This window comes from Sinocyclocheilus rhinocerous, unplaced genomic scaffold (assembly GCF_001515625.1).
Source record: "Sinocyclocheilus rhinocerous isolate Xijiao unplaced genomic scaffold, SAMN03320098_v1.1 scaffold605, whole genome shotgun sequence".
In the NCBI taxonomy this organism is placed as follows: Eukaryota; Metazoa; Chordata; class Actinopteri; order Cypriniformes; family Cyprinidae; genus Sinocyclocheilus; species Sinocyclocheilus rhinocerous.
In genome coordinates this window covers 2112447-2130195 of record NW_015661612.1, presented here as the reverse complement: position 1 = coordinate 2130195, position 17749 = coordinate 2112447, and the positions used below count along the sequence as shown (strand labels likewise).

The 17749-nt window shown below is 36.3% G+C and overlaps 2 protein-coding genes across 2 annotated transcripts in view; both read right to left on the bottom strand.

Moving 5' to 3' along the window:
* Window positions 1-1440: 1440 nt before the first annotated feature.
* Window positions 1441-11037, bottom strand: LOC107726440 (LIM homeobox transcription factor 1-alpha-like). The gene is made up of 7 exons (XM_016536008.1): window positions 10859-11037; window positions 5074-5291; window positions 4227-4408; window positions 3806-3883; window positions 3397-3481; window positions 1809-1961; window positions 1441-1695 (listed from the first exon to the last, which is right to left on the bottom strand). The coding sequence occupies exons 1-7, from the start codon at window positions 11035-11037 to the stop codon at window positions 1559-1561; spliced, it is 1032 nt and encodes a 343-aa protein (XP_016391494.1). The 3' UTR covers window positions 1441-1558.
* Window positions 11038-13043: 2006 nt separating this feature from the next.
* LOC107726406 (retinoic acid receptor RXR-gamma-B-like) overlaps window positions 13044-17749 on the bottom strand; it is a 23576-nt gene continuing 18870 nt past the window's right edge. Inside the window, exons 4-9 of the mRNA XM_016535962.1 lie at window positions 15940-16084; window positions 15654-15833; window positions 14612-14772; window positions 14338-14467; window positions 13332-13464; window positions 13044-13188 (exon numbers count right to left, since the gene is read on the bottom strand). Of these exons, the coding sequence (XP_016391448.1) occupies window positions 13044-13188; window positions 13332-13464; window positions 14338-14467; window positions 14612-14772; window positions 15654-15833; window positions 15940-16084 (894 nt within the window). The remainder of the gene's footprint in view (window positions 13189-13331; window positions 13465-14337; window positions 14468-14611; window positions 14773-15653; window positions 15834-15939; window positions 16085-17749) is intronic.

Genomic DNA, 17749 nt, shown 5'->3' with positions numbered 1-17749 from the left:
CCTGACAGGTCCACATGACAGGAACAGACAGTTAAATTGTTCCTGCCCAGTGACTTGTGCCTCTTACATCTCGAGGTCTGATATCAGAGTAAGAAATGTGAACCTAGTACAGACAGAAAGAGGGTTCATTGCTGGGGCAAAGAGGCACAGTATGAAGGGCTTCCTGTCTTTGCAGCATGCCTTACATTTTCACCTGACATTATCCTCATCCCCTACAGTACGCCAAACTATAACATGGGTACATTCCAGAGGGACAGCCCCTATGGCCTGGCTTTTTGTATGGTCACATACAAGCCCAATGTAAGATTTAAAATGCAAGAATTCAGTTTAGCTTGATCTAATAAAATCACAATATAAAATCATTATCATGAGAGACCATGGCCGGATGTGGTGCATATTTATGGGTATTTCTGACACTGAAGTGTGAATCTAAAGATCTGGGCGATGCTATGCCCTGTGGTGGACCACCATCTGGCTCTGGTAAAGTGCCATAAAGATATGCATCATGATAGGAGGTGCTGAAAGCCTAGACTAGGTATGACCTTGAGTTTGGAAAATGCCAGTTCTAGTGCAATATAGTGTGTGATTGTGGATATTAAAAGTTTCATTCTCATCGAGACAACCTGTAAAAGAAATATCAAAATTAAGGTCAATACTGTGCATTTGCTTTCAATCAGTATTTCACTCTAAAGAAGTAAATTGGGCTCCAATTACAAACAGTGGTGTTTCTAGCTTCTCATCAGTATTGGGGATAAAAATCAGCTTTACCTACAGCACAGAGTCATGCACAAGTTGTACACGCAATGAAGATCTGAGTCTTTGACACACAATAGAAAACATTTGCAAATTTTGTTTTCTACAATGGATTATATAAATATCCACCTCATCCAGCGTTCTTTTTGTTTTCTGTCTTATAAAATATCCAATTACTAATTTGGTGTGAGAAACTGCTGCAAACAATTCAGTCTGTGAGTCAGCTGTCCGAAAGAATCAAAGTGAGCAAACAGTTTCCAAACTTTTGCAAACCCTTTTGACCGATTAATTCATTGGAGAATCTAGCATTTCTAGTTCTGATTCTAAACAGCTGATAGAAATGACACATGACTTGATTGCTGAAATATTATCAGAAAAAATGTGGTATATGGTAATCATCACTGACATACAGTATGAAGATTTATCACTAATATTTTACTGGTGCAAGGCAGGAATTTCACTGCAGTAAAAAGTGTCTAGTAATGCCCCTGGTTGCAAATGGCAATTCAAGTTAAAACAAAATCAAATGAATCAAGAAACAATCTTGCCAGATCTTTGGCTATTTTAAATACCAGATACCTGAAAATACAATTGTTTTGCAGTCAGTAAGCATTTTATTGTAATTCAGTTACACACATAAAATAATAAATACAAATTACACAGAACATTTTTATCACAGTATATTTCCATTGTCAACAATCACCACCATTTCTACCCTAAAAACATGCATAAGCAGAATACACACACAAGCATACATACACGCACTCACTCCTCATATGTCTTTTCTGAGCTGTCTGAATGATGCTCAAGAGGCGAAATATGAATCTTGCATTGAATACAATCGGTCAATGGGTGTTAAAAGGGAAGGTTCACTGGACAACATACAGTCTCCAAAATGACAAAGAGGGTCACTGTCTGTATCGTCATAGAGTGTGTCACAACCTATAAAGAGAGAGATGGTAAATGGGATGGACAAAAAGTATTTGTCTGCATTTTTCACTGCAGAGTATGAGTACTGTATTTTGAGAGCCTAGTGTGTGTTTTCTTGTGTGTACCGTAGGGATGCATGTGGTCTCCTGGCATCTGAGGAGGCGTGAGGCCCTGTCTGAATGGGTCCAGCTTGAAACTTTGTGAGTCTATATTCTGCTGGGTAAGTGAATATGAACCTGCACACTCCAGCTCAGCAGGCAGACCTCCACAAGAGGGAGCTGTAGTCATACAAATGGCAAGAAAAGATCTCAGTGTAGTATAGATTTAAACATCTTCGGCTAAAGGATGAATTTAGGCCACATAAATTATTTTCACTGATAAAATTGTTAACCCCAGGTCTAATCCTTGGTTTAACAGAATCCTGGGTTATATTTTTCCATATTTTACATTGTACATTCGTAAACCCAGGTTAACGTAATTTTACTTTTTGCATGTCAGTATCAATAACTTATGAAAAATAACATTTGAGCATCAGTTGCTTATATTACTGCACCTTCAACTTTGTCCTAAATAAGCCTTAATCCCAATTATGTGTTTTCGCCCGTAGGGATGCATGTGGTCTCCTGGCATCTGAGGAGGCGTGAGGCCCTGTCTGAATGGGTCCAGCTTGAAACTTTGTGAGTCTATATTCTGCTGGGTAAGTGAATATGAACCTGCACACTCCAGCTCAGCAGGCAGACCTCCACAAGAGGGAGCTGTAGTCATACAAATGGCAAGAAAAGATCTCAGTGTAGTATAGATTTAAACATCTTCGGCTAAAGGATGAATTTAGGCCACATAAATTATTTTCACATATAAAATTGTTAACCCCAGGTCTAATCCTTGGTTTAACAGAATCCTGGGTTATATTTTTCCATATTTTCCATTGTACATTCGTAAACCCAGGTTAACGTAATTTTACTTTTTGCATGTCAGTATCAATAACTTATGAAAAATAACATTTGAGCATCAGTTGCTTATATTACTGCACCTTCAACTTTGTCCTAAATAAGCCTTAATCCCAATTATGTGTTTTCGCCACTGTTTGACTTTTTTTTTCTCTTAAAACCCAGCTAATGGAATGTGCGTGGAACATCCTGGCAAGGTTCTCCAAAAGTTATGAACAAACGTTCTTCCAGTAACACAGAACGTTTGTTTTGGTTGGACATTAGACTCATGTTTTTTTAAACATTATTACTTACTACTTGTTTCAGAATGTTCAGAAAACATCAAAAAGTAATGTTCTCATAATGTTTGCAAAATTATAAAATTAAACATTCCTTTTCCCCATTGTGTTCTCTAACATTTTACATAAAAAAATAAAAAAATAATGTTTTTTTTTTTTTTAAACGAACATTAAGAAATAACGTTTTCATAACCTAATGGGAACGTTAGCAAAACCTTCTTACAACATATTTTTGTTAGCTGGGAATGTTGAAACAAAATACAGCTGAAAGTTCTGTGACTGTACAAAGCTCATGAATATTTAATGAGACAAGCTGTTCAGTTCATAATTGGTTGTTTTTCCACTAAACAACTGGCTGTAACATTCTTGGATGGCATTGTTTACCTAACCCAGCATTAAAAGCAGTGCTAATTACAAGCATGAAACATTTCTTTAAAGGTGGTGTCTAAAAGAAAAATAACCAAAGCAAAGCATGAAACTTTGTATACCAGTGTGTTGTGATTGGCTATCCCTTTTCTCCTGAGGGGACACACTTTGCTTCTGCTGCTGATGTCTTCTTGCCAGTTTTTTCATCTACAGAGACAATAAGCATGAAAGAGATTTTCATAATAAAAACATGTCCATGTTTACACATAGTAATGCGAAAACTAATAAGAGAAAATACCCCGTTATAATGCAAAGGAAGGCAGAAAATACACTACTACCCTGAAAGGAAATCCAAGTCTAATCTAAGGGGATCTATACATAATATGTCATCAGTTTCCTACATGAGGCAATAACACAGCTTATTTCCTTATTGGCAAGCTCATATACTGCAGAAAGAGATCTGTTATCAGTTGCATAAGTTGATGCTCTTTCAATGAGTGTGTTTTTCTGTGTTGGTAGGCATCACATTACCTTGGCTCTTTGGTTCTGGAACCAGACCTGAACGACTCGTACGCTCAGTCCTGTCTCTGCTGCCAGCGTCTCCCTTACCTCATAAAAGAGAGACAGACAGAGAGAGAGAGCCATAGTGTGACCTTCATGGTCTATGGGTCATGTAGGCTAACTGATGAACTGACCCACTCCGGAGTATCAGATCAACAAAGATAGATACAGCAATGCAGTCCAGACCAGCTGCGGCTGCACAAAAACCTCCTTCACAAATGTTACAGTAAATTAAATATTAAAAAAAAAAAAAGGTTAATGTATAGAGACGTAAAACAAAGCTTGATGTTTTATTAAGACCCTTAAACTATTAATCAAGTAGTTTAATTCCAATGTTATAATTTAAATATTTTATATTCAATTATTATTGTTGTCCATTTAAATGGCTGACCTTTCGACATGGTTTGGATGAGACCTCAAAAGAAGCTTTGAAAGCACGTCTCTGCAGTGTTGTGAGGATGGTACGAGGCCTTTTAGGTCTCTTGTGTTCCACGTCTCCTATTGTGTTAGACTCCCCTGCGGTCTTAATGTTGTCTTCATCATCGTCCTCCTCCTCACGATCTTCACTTTTACCTGTAGTTAAGGAAACAGAGGTATGTAATTCCTAACAGCAAGCAGATAATTACTAGAAATAATAATAATAATAAACTAAAGCTAAATAAGCAACCAGTATCTATTGTTTGAATAGTAAAAATTATTTAACAGGCTTACCTTAAGTATGTTAAAAATAGAATGAAAATTGATTTATGAATGGGCATCTATACTACAATTCAAAACTTTGGGGTCAGTAGGATAATTTATTCATTTATAGTATTATAATTATATAATAATTATATTATTTATTGGATTTATTAATGTAATTTATTAACAATATATTTTACTTTTTACTATTTATACTTATTACTACTAGTACAATTGTAATACTTGTAATACTAAAATGATCTACTTCATTCTTTAATCTAGTGTAAGCATGCATTGCAAAGCCAGTGAGTGTATGGCATACCAGAAGTCGTCTCCTTTTTGAAATGTGTGTAAAAACAGTGGTATTGTGTGTCAAATCCTGGTACTGAAGGACTCCAGCACTGCACTGGATGTCTCCTTTATTTAACACACCTGATTTATATCATCAGATCATTAGCAGAGGCACCATGACCTTACTGAGTGTATCAGATAAAGGAGGCAATCCAAAATGAGCAATGCTGTGGTGCTCCAGGACCAGGATTGTTTTAAAACAATACCTGAGTCGGAGGTGGTCAGGCTGGCCATTTGTTTGTGATAGTCTCTGGCACAGAAAAGACTGTCCCCTGTGAGCACACAGCAGTCTCCCTTCTGCAGCCTGCAGCTGCACACACAGCAGCAGAAACACTGCAGGTGGAAAACCGCAGTGCCTGCGTGCATCACCAGCTCGGCCGGAGAGATGACCTCTGCGCAGCCCTTGCACCGTACCAAAAACAACCTGACAGGAAAAGAGAGAAAGAATGAATTAATATGCATTTCTTAAAGCAACTATATACTTTTTTACTTTGAAATATCAGTTTCAAATGGTACATTGACGTCTAAGGTAAATGGGTTCAGTTTCTTTCCCACATTCTCTTTCAAATATCTGTTCTGGGAGTTTGTAAGTTTGGTGAGTGTGAACGTAATTCCGTGAAAATGACGGATCGCATTATGGCAGCAACAAATGAGCGTGCAGCCAAAGCCGCTTTAAGGCAAGCCTCCAAGGTTAGCAAAAAAAGCCTAACACTGTCTGGTACACAGGGAAGGAGACCAGAGGCCGGATTTTTAAAAAATAAATATTAACGGAGAAGAGGCTTCACTCTACAGAATAAACTGCTTTTGAGGGAAAAAAGCCTATCATTTAATGAATCGACAATTTATCAACTTATCGGCTAATTCGCCATTAAATGTCTGTTTAGGATTGATCTATTTCTATTTTTTCTGTACCAAAAAAAAACCCAAACTGTTTTTTAAGAGAAGTCATGGACAATTTTGTTTAGTTCACAGCATTTCTCTTTCATTTTTAAGGTATCCGCAAACAATGATGTCAAGGCTGTGATGTGATTGGTTATCAAGGTACACGGATACAAGCTGGCCGTTACGCTTTCTCCAATGGTAGAGCCATGGACCTTGTTATCTCCTAATATTAAGATCATGGCTGCATCTGAAATCGCATACTTCCCTACTATATAGTAGGTGGATAAACAGTATGTGAATAGAGTAGTAAGTCCGAATTCATAGTATTCATTAAACAGTAGGTAAACTACTACTGTTTCCTGCAAGATTCTGAAGTGCGCATCTGATGGACACTTTACTATCTCATGAGGCCCTGGGAGAGGATTTGCAAATGACTGTGAAGCAACACAACTGACCCTAGGTCACATGACAATGACAACATGACGAATACATCCAGATCACATTCAAGTCAAGTCACTTGACTTGACATTCATACTACACATGCACATCCACACTATATAGAACATACTTTTTAATAGTCACTTGTTACTTACTTATTCAAGAGAAGTACCTACTCAGAGAGTATGCAATTTTGGATGCAACCCATCTTTGGAACAGCTATCCACTGTAATTATGACATATTTACGTGATAAAATAACACAAAACTACATATAGTTGCTTTAAAATCTTTTGATGAAGAATACAAAGAATGATTTTGTTCCTTCAGAATGTTTTTGTTGATGTACCATCAGAGATTCCAGGAATGTTGCTGAGTTGCCCCATCCATCAAGGAGTGAGACAAGAACTTGCCATGTCCCCTCCACCCCAAAAAAAGAAAGCCATGCAGACGCATACCCACAGCATGGTGAGTGTGCATCTTAGCACCTGGCAACCAGAGCTGGCTTTCAGCGGGTTAGACAGAGGTGGCCGGCTCCATGACTGTGTCCGGGGCAGGACTCCCGGGGTGGGGGGAGAAAGGAGCTCGGCAGGCCGTGGCTCCAGACGGAGGGAAAGAATCATGCCTCCTGGTGGGCGAGGCCAGTCCAGGGAATGATCTTAACTCGACTTAACCAAACCCAGACAAAGGAGGGAGCTGGCCCAGAGCCTCGCTGCCATTATCCTGCCCTGGCAGACACCACATTTTCTGTTTGTCAAACTGGCCTGAGATTTCCGTGCCTGGAGGGGGGGATGGAGAGTGGAGCTGTAGTTTAAGGCTTGGGTTGAGTGTGACAGGGCGGCTTAGAGAGAATCATCCCTAGAAGTGTGACAGCTTCAGACTTGGGCTGACAGGTTACTCCTTAATTCAAGACACTACAGGCAAAACCATTGTTTTTTTTATGCACTAGTCAATTTTGACATAACGTCTTTTTTTAGACTAGTGGAAAGAAAACATCCAAAATACTAATTTAAATAATTATTTTATTATACTTTCAACTTCAGATTTCAATTACAATACTTATCTATAAAGCCTTTTTTTTTTTTAAACGAGCCAGAAATCTCCACTTCAGTAGCGCTTACATCAGACTTCCCAGTTTTATTCTGAAGGTTTTTACAGGTTTGTTCTTGCAATATCTGCCTAATTTTATTTCTAAAAACGTGTTGAAAATGTACTTTTTTTCTCAGTATTTTCTGATTTATGGAGGGATAAAAAGATGCAAATCCAAATGTTCAGATTTCTGTTCTGGAAATGTATGCAAATTATTGCATATCTAATTAGATAACATCAACTACAAATTTAAACAAAACAATTCAGAAAACTTGCAATACAAAACAATTGCCTTAATGTACTGTGATTAATCAACTGGAGAAAGTGATGATATCTGTTAAAAATGTTACCCTATTTACCTGTGGTATCTTGCCTTAATGCTAAAAAGTCAAATCAAGTCACCTTTATTTATACAGGATAAGATGCATCAAACGCTGTTTCTTTAAATGATAGCGCCATGATTACTGTATGTTGATGCATTAAGATAAGTTTTTGTGTTCTCTCTTACAATTTGTACCAATTATAAGCTTTCGGCTATAGATCAGTAGGTGATATTGTTGGTATGTGTATCTCAGCTAGGTGCATGCATGGGAGCACTGCAGTTTGTTCACTTACAGACAGCAAAAAATCCTCTTCTGATAAGTATGAATCTAAACATCCCAAAGCCTTGCATTGTTGAGAACTATTAGTGTTGCCCTGGGGTTGCTGGGGAAACGGCTGCCAGTTCTTTAGGGTTCAGTGGGAGGGACAGAAAAAAGGGACTGCTGCTCATTATACACAAGAGCATCTGTGGTATGTGAATGCACATAGCAGGATATGCCAATGGCATGTTTGCGTATTATTGGATGCAATACGACACATGCTTCAAGATACAGTACAATTTAGTTAATGGTTGCATTAACAAGATAACAAACTCAGCTATTTTGATCCGGAAGCAGCTATGTTGATATATAAAAATGTTATTGCAACTTGCTCTTTAGAGCCTGAATCTATTTCTCAAACCTTTTTTGGACATGAAACTAGAAATGTGTTCCGCAAAATATATTGTAATCTATATAATTTCACATTATCATCAATATGAGTAAAATGCACATGATCACAAATAATTTATTTTTAAACTAAAAAACAGACGTTTTTTTTTTGTTTTGAAGGCAAACTTTTCTTTATAATGAATTTATAAAATGAAACCAAATGGTATGTTTGATGGAAGTGCATTTTTAATGTTAGAATTTTATTATCTTAAAAAATGTGACTAACTATGAAAAAAATCTCTAGATTAATTATTTTAATATTTGATAGTCCTAATATAATAATAAAAGTCACAGTAAGTTATATTTTATGCTCCTAATGGCTGTTTGCCATTTAGATTAGCCAATCAGCTTTGACATCACAGGAATAAATCACATATATTAATATAATATGTTAAAATAAAAATAATTAATTGTAATAGTACTTCACAATATTACTGTTTTTACTCTATTTGATCAAATAAATGCATCCCTGTTCAGAATAAGAGAATTCTTTCAAAAACATAAAAAAAATCTTACTGACCCCAAACTTTTGAACAACAGTGTAAATGTTTTACAAAGTAAACTTACATGAGAATTGAGAGAGGAAAAAAATGGGAATTGGGAATCACCAAAGAAATGGACTTCTATGTCCTCTCATCATAAAACAGTAAGAAGTTTGGAGATCCCAATTAGTCCTATAAGTCTAAGCATCACTTTAAATCCAAATTAAATTGATCACCATTATAAAACAGTGAAGTATCTGTTAATAGAACAGCCTGCTGACCCATTTACAGTAAAGCTGCTCCTTAACCTGGTCAGTAAGTGCTGGGTCAGCGAGCTGCACACCCCTGAGCCCACAGTGAAGCACTGGGCTACTGGGTAGGAGTGCCAGCCAAGCACTGTGTATGTGGCTAATTGGTCAGGTCAGATATCTCACGGTCGGACGGGCATCAAGCAGGGGCACCACTGGGCACCAACCTATCCAGATGCCTTAACATACTTCACATGCAGAGATCCCCTCTACATACACCCCCTCCCCAACACGCACACACACAAACACACTCATATTCTACCCAGAACATATGGCCCAATATTCCATTCAGCCTCAGCCTTCTTATTAAGAGCACAGTGGTCACTTCTCCATCATTATTTCTTTGGCTGATGGACTCCTAATGTGAGATGCATCAGCCATTGAAATTAAACTTGAGAGATTTAATCACTTTTAGATGGTGATCAGAACTCAAATAGTGTCCATAACTGCACTCGTCTGTATTTTCCGGGTCATTGCACTGTGTCGTTTCGCACACTGTTTTTTATATGGAGGTGAGAATGTGCATATGAGTGTGTGAATGTGAATCAGAGTGAGTTTTGGGGGTAGTAGGGGGTCCGCGCACCATGTCGATGTGGCCATATGCTGTCCCCAGCTTGCCGTTGCCACGCCGATGGGTCCTGCTAATTTAACACATCTTGACAGCGTGTCAGTAGTGCTGTCCTCCTGATCTAACGGTGTGTGTTTGTGTGTGAAAGCCTCCTCGCATTCCATGGCCCACCGTGACCCTTCCTCCTGCAGTCACCTTGTCTTTCAGGAGTTCTGTGCCAAGTTCCCCAATACACGCAGTCTCTCTCTCACACACAAAACACCAACACTCATCATAAGACAGACTATGAAAATATTGTTTGTGTAAATAGGTATACAATGCATGTGTAATTTTATATTTCAGGTAGATTTAACATTTCAGGACTAAAATTTGTTGTAATCAAATCAAATCAAATAAAAATTATATTTAGCAGCAAAAATTTCCTTGCAAAATTAATTTAACATCAAGTAAATAGATCAGCCGGCAACATAGTCAAATAAACAACATAAATTTTTTAAATTTAAAAAGAATTTAAAAGATTTAAAGTTATTTACTGCATCATTACTAGAGGATGTTCAGATGTGAACTGAAACCTTAACAATAACATTTTGGCTGTATCCTTAAAGTATCTGAAATATTTACATATTGATTATTTCTGTGCATGAATCATTAAAATGTTCTTTTGAGAATAATATGATTGTTGCAGTGATTAAATTAAGTAATAAAATTAATTTGTCTTTTTTTTTTTTTAAAGTCTGTCTGTCACCTCAATTTCGTTGAGAACTATAACTGATATCGTTTTTTTATTGTAAGCCCTAAATGTTTACAAAGGGGAAAATAATCTATTGCACTCTCAAATGCATTTCTTAACTATTTGTAATTTTCAAACATTGGAATATTTTTCGCAATAATCTCTTCCAATCATATTATTTTCGTTTTCTTAAACATTCGATTTAAAAAAAAAAAAATGGCAAAGACAGGAACTAATATTTGAAATTAGCAAAACAATAAGCAACAGTAAAGACCTTTTTGCTAAAATTAATTTAATAGGAACGCCTAGCGGTGTTTAGATTATGGGTGTGCTTCATCTGACTGGAAGAAACTTCTGACTACCGTGAACTCACGTCACACTTTCCCGCGTTAAACTTCAAATAATTCAAATTGAATCATAAAACGAAATCATTGTTTACACAAAAAGCAGTAAGTAGAGTCTTACTTCTGGTAGTCTCGCTTGCAGTAGAGTGTCTTATTGCGGAGGAAGCAGGTGTCTTTTAGAGGCTCGCGACATGACGCGCAGTGCAGGCAGCGCTCGTGCCACAGTCCGTCCTGCACTCGGAGCAGGTACCTGTCCCGGATGAGCTCATTACAGCCCTCACACACGCTCTTTCTCCACATATCTGGAAAAAAGAGACACATTTATAATCCATAACTTCAGCATTTTCAAGTTGTAATTTCATGATTTCATGTGCTTGTATTGGACAAAATAACAAAAAAAAGGGTTAACAACTGTCTGCCTTATGTGTAATTTTACAGAATTGTGTTATAGCTACCTGAAATGACAAATGCCATCCTTTTAAAATTGTAGTTATCCAAAGAAAACGTGAAAGTAAAATAAAAGTAAGTGTAATGTAGGCCTAATTTAAAAATGGAAAAATAAATACTGAAAAACAAAATTAAATAAAAAAACGAAATTCAACCAGGAGCATTAGCTACAAAGTAACAAAAACAATAAGACCAGCACAAATACAGTTTGAACAGATGAGATTTGATTGTGAGTTTCATTAAAATATTAACTTCCAATCTCTATTACGATTATTCATTCAAAGATAAAACGACTTTTAATTGTGCGACATCAAAATAACACAGTGAGTAAAAGCGCATAGCATTAATTACTGTCACATGTATCAGCATGTTTGATCAACACCAGGAACTATAGCTTTCTAATGTACTGTACATGACAAAACTTCATCAAAAATGTAAAAGATGATTTAGAATTAGACATCCACCTACCATTGAAGAGAAAATATATTTTTGCCGCCCCGTATAACTTTCGACAGATGCTCAAATAGTTGTAAACGCGGACAAAAGCCTCATATGAAAATAAACCTGTGCGTCAGTTTCTCTCTCTCTCTCTCTCTCTCTCTCTCTCTAGCGCACACACACACACACACACACACACACACACACACACACACGTCTGGTTTGCTATCCTTGTGGGGACTCGCCATAGGCATAATGCTTTTTCTACTGTACAGACCGTATATTCTATTGCCCTACACCAACCCTACCCCTAAACCTACCCCTTACAGGAAACTTTGTGCATTTTTAGATTTTCAAAAAACTTAATTCTGTGTGATTTATAAGCTTGTTTACCCGTGGGGACCTCAATTTAGGTCCCCACCGTGACACGAGTCCCCACGAGTCTGTGTATTCAGGTTTAAGTCCCCACCAGAATAGAAAAACAGGTACACACACACACACACACACATCTCTCTGCTCCCATCAGCAGGTGGAGAGTATGTAAATATTACTTTACAACTTGTGTTGAACTCTAAATAGCCTACATTATATAAAAAAACTATCATAGTTTTTAAATACATTAGGCCTATGAAAACTATTGTAGTTACTATTAATAATAACTACAATTATTATTGTTTTTATACAATTTATTATAAATAAACTTGACAGTTCAAACATGCCCTAAAAAATGTCACATTAATTCTGCTTGGCGTCCATCTGCTTTCTATATCCTATGCATTTCACATAGATTCACAATGGAGTGCAATCCTGCTAATAAATTTAGATTTATTGTATTTTTCACAATTTGTTCTGCATATTGGATAACAGTAACTGAAAAGTGCATATGTACTATATGATAAAAAAAAATATGGGGTTAAGCTTAAACAATAACTATCTGGCTACTGGTTTAGGTCAGATAAACATATTACAATAATCTGAAAAAAAATAGGTTATTTTCTATACAAATATTATATTTACATGCACATCAGTTCTCTGTGATAGCCTACAACCCAAATAGACAACCAGTGAAATAAATCCCAAACATTTGTTTGGCGTTCATATTATACAGTGTCATGACCAGAACCGATCATATAGGCTAGCCTACCTAAAATTAGTTTGAATTTTGAAAAATGAATAACATAAAAGAAAAACAATTACCTTATAATTGACGATTAATGATTTTTATGACCAATTTATATTATTTACAAAAAAAACATAAAACATGTTCCATTCTTAATTTAAAAAAAATAACGATCACAGATTACAAAGATTATATGATTTAAAATGAACTAGTCAGTATGGACCTTTTTTAAATATAAATATATTTTAGAAATACATTTATGAACAATATTCTAAGACACCAAAAGTTTGGGCAAGAAATCTTATGCGATCAATGCTGCAGACAAGTGTATATAAATGGCAATGAGCGACACACCAGGGTTGAAGAGGACGATGGCTCTAAGGCAGCCTAGTTCTGTCTTATCCATCTGCATATCCTTCATTTTAGACACCAGCTCAGTCAATACCCTGCCACACAAACACACACACAAAGCTTTCACTTGAGCACAATAGTTGTAATAAAAATAAAGATGATACAGATTTTCTGATCATTCTCTAAACAAAGGAGAGATGTTTATTAATTCAGAGGTGTTGAAGGTGGAAAGACTCACCTGTTAAAGATGGAGCCGACACCTGCACTGTGAGCACTGCTCCTGTGGACATGGAGGCCTGTGCCCAGCAAGATGCCATCTTTAACTGTGATTGAGCGATGAGAGAATGAAGCAATGAGGAGCTCGTTCCATCCTGTAAGAAGAAAAATGACATGAAGAACATAAATTACATGAATAGGAGGGGAATTTTTTTTTTTATCTCTCCCTGTGTTTTAATTCAACACAGTGTTCTTTATTAGCAAGGCTTTATGATGTTCTGTGGTGGCTTTTTTATGAGTGCATGTGAAATGTTTGACCAGCAGAGGTCAGCATTCCCACTTACATAACCAACACAGTTCTGCCTGACCCTTTGACATGGAGTGACTATGGACAAAACTAAAACTATTAAAAAAAATAAAAAAAAACCCTTTTCGAAATTGATTTGAAATAAACCTGAAATCAAATAAAATGCCAATATTAGATGAAAAATCTAACATTAAAATACTTTAATACTTTTTAAATAATAATTGTTGCCCTGGCAGCTAACTGAAATGAAGACGTTTAAGTATTAAAATGACTAAAACAGAAATGAATTAAAAGTTATATAGAAATATATAAAAAAAAAAAGAAAAATGACAGAAGCACATAAATAAGTAGTAAAACTTAAACTAGAAGCTAATTTAAAATATTAATAAATACAATAAAAGTATATATATAAAACAAATACTAAAACAACATGGGTGGTAGTTTTATGTATGTTTATACAGATGATATTATTGTGATGCCACATAACAAGAAACACTTGTGATGAAATGTGGCATTATAAATGATAACAGCAGCAACAACAACAATAAACCAAGAAGATGTGCAATATGCATTTTCACTGCTTAAATACACATTTCAGCCATAATATCCTCTACGTTACTACCTTCAGGTATGATTTCAAAATAAAGGCAATATATATATTGCCCCTGGTATATATCTATATATGTTTGCACATGTGTATAGACATATGAGTGTCTTATACCTGCTCGAAGCAAAATGACCTGATCATCCAGAGGCAGATCGGAGAAATTAGGTATTCTCTTGGCCCACTCCACCAGAGTAAACAGTTGCTTGTCAGCTGCATGGCAGATATTAGTGACTGGATCATTTGTCTGGAGAAGGAGACCAGATGAAAAAAAGGAAAGAGAAAGAACGAGAGAGGGTATTTTAGTTGTTACTTTCTCAAAGAATGTTGAAGTCAGCATGTATGTACTGTGTAAATTGTATTTGCATAAATCTAAATGTCTTCGTCTTACTGAGTTGCCTGGACTGTTCTCGGTGTATGTCTCAGTCTTAGGTTCGACTGCAAGTTCTGCATTCAGAATCTTATCCACAGGCATGTCTTCATTAAAACTGCTCGTCGATTCCACATCATTATCACCTTTCTCCTTCCCACGCTGCCTCTCTTCCTGCACTGCTATGGGGTCCAGCAGAGCAGAGTAAAGGAGTACATTATAAATCGTTGTAATTAATGATTTATGGCACATTTAAACAATATTGAAGAAATCTCACATTTTTAATATTACCTTTATCTGTTATATTAAAAATCTATTTTATTTTAAAGTATATTTTAGATATTGTAAGAAAACAAATGTACAATATAATGTATTCTATTATAAAGCAGTTATGTAAGGTTATATAGAAATACTATATAATATAATGTATTATAATGGACAATAACAATAATAATAAGGACAATAACCTCACTCTCTGTATTTAAATAACAACTCAAAACCTACTTGTTTACCCAATACTATCAGTCATAACATGTTCTTTAGACACTCTCCTCATCCTATACTACCAGCTATAATTCTCTGAGTATTTTCGTTCTGTGTATTTTTTTTGTTGCATTTACTATTCTTTGTTTGTTACTTATTGACACTATCCTTTTTCTGTTATTACTTATACTATGTTATGTATCTCTGTTTCCAGTACATAATTGTACCATGATATGCAACTGCAATCATGTCTATCCCCCGGACTGGGCAAATGTCCACTGTCCACTTCATTTGATTAATTGATTGTGAAATTACCGTTTATGATTATGTGAATTGACTGTATATTGTGTTACTGCTTTTGTACAGTGTCCTTGAGCTTGGGAAAGGCACTATATAAATTAAACATATTATTATTATGATTATTAATGTTATTTTAGCATAATATTAAAGCATAATGTTAAAACGTTTTGAGATTAAAATCTCTTCTGGCCACAAAGGCAGCAAAAAGCACAAAACAAAAAACAAAACAAAACCCTTGAATTATCATTGAATTATGGATTCAAAACACACAAATACAAACCTTGCCGCTTCATGCCCATTGCCAGGCACTTCTGGTAGCGACAATATTGGCAACGGTTGCGCTGGCGTTTGTCGATCAAACACTCTTTACAGTCTCGACACGTGTAGGTCAAGTCTTTTCGGATAGTCCTCTTAAAGAAGCCTTTGCAACCTTCACAACTGTAAACACCATAGTGCTTCCCTGCAAACACAACCATACTGAACCTCAGAAGAGATGGAGATGTATCTTGCATTAACTTCCAAACCAAAACCAAATGCAACACCTAAACATCCCTGTGTCGTTGTACCTGAAGATCGGTCCCCACAAATGGCACAGATGTGTTTGGAGAGGGATCCAGGGCTGCTGCACTGATAGCTGCTCATGTTGCTCAGCGGAGCCAATCCTGGTGGAGGCTTGATGTCTTCTGAGTTATTCACATTTAAAGAGTTCATCTGTAAGACAGGAAGAGAGGTGAGGAGAGACGGAAACAGCTTATCATACAGTGCAACCAGGAGTAGAGTTTTAGTCACAATGCAGCAGCAGACTGTTTGTGTCCTTCCAGTACAGAAGACACACACACAAACCGCACAAATCCAAGAAAACACACTCACAAACACACAAAAACAGACTCCACCCTTGCAAGGCCATTGCACAAGTAGCTGTGAGAGCGCTGACATAACATTTCAAATGGGAGGGGATATCTGTGTCCCTTTCCCTCTCAGAAGAATTCACAATTTTTCCATCACATATTGTTTTCTGCAGTACTCCGTTAAGCCTGCAGGTGGCAGTACATGGCCATACCTCAAGCATAAAGAAAGCGTGTCAAATCCGGGATGCGATTCAGTGAGCCTTATTTTGAGTGAATTACTGGCATATATGTTTGTCTGTTGATTTGTGTTTGTATTTGGCTGCTTCTTTTGTGGAGTTAAGAAAAAAAACAAATACACTCACTTTTCACAACGTAATTTCCGTCATATCTCAAATGTTTGATACAGTGTTGTTATTGTTAATTAAAACTATTAAAACGTTTTTGGTAATTGAAATAAAGCTGAATAATGATGCTGCTAGTACAAATATTAGATGAAAAACCAAAATGAAAATTAGAAACCTAAATGAAAAGAAGAAATTTTGCTTTGGCAACTAACTCAAGTTTAAGTACTAAAATGCAGAAAAAACAAAGTTTTATAGAAATAAAAAAAATTAAAACATAACACAACAAAACTTTCTGATATTTACCTTGGTTTTTCTTTACTTTCTGTTGTTGTAACAAGTAAAAACCCATTTTCACACAATAAATATGATAGTTTCACTCTTTGATCACCAAGTGTTTTAAAAAGTCTAATACATTTTTAATACATGTTATTTTATTTTAAGGCATTTTTGCCTTTATTTTGGGAACATTACAATCCACCCGGGACAAAAAAAAAAGAGGCCAAAGTTGAAGAAACACCCATGTACAGGATGTCAGAAGAAGAAACACCAGGCACAGCTAATGGCGCATGCTACCAGCAATACAAGATTTAACACATTTTCTTTTAATTTCAATATAATTTCAAGTACATTTAGACCCTGTATGTCAGAACACACACACACTTACTTGCCCCATATACTGTAAATTCATAGTTATTGATGTCCTTTTATTGGACTAAAAGCCTGAAACGTTTGTCTGAGTCAATGGCTTTCTCTGGCCTCCAGGGAGAAATGAGACACACATAAGCTGACCTCTTTTAACACCAGGGCATCCATACACTCTTAGAAAATAAAGGAACACAAAGCTGTCAGTGGGTCGGTACCCTAAAGTACAAAAGCTAAAATGTACATCTTTGTACCTCACTTGCAGTTGCCTCTAAATGGTACATATTAGTAGCCTTTTAAAGGGGTCATATAATGTTGCTAAAAATAACATTATATTGTGTATTTGGTGTAATGAAATGTGTTTATGCGGTTTAAGGTAAAAAAAAAAAACATTATTTTTCACATACTGTACATTATTGTTTCTCCTCTATGCCCCACCTTTCTGAAAGCGTCGATTTTTACAAAGCTCATCGGCCTGAAAAGCGAGGTGTGCTGTGATTGGCCAGCTAGCCAGTGCATTGTGATTGGCCGAATACCTCAAG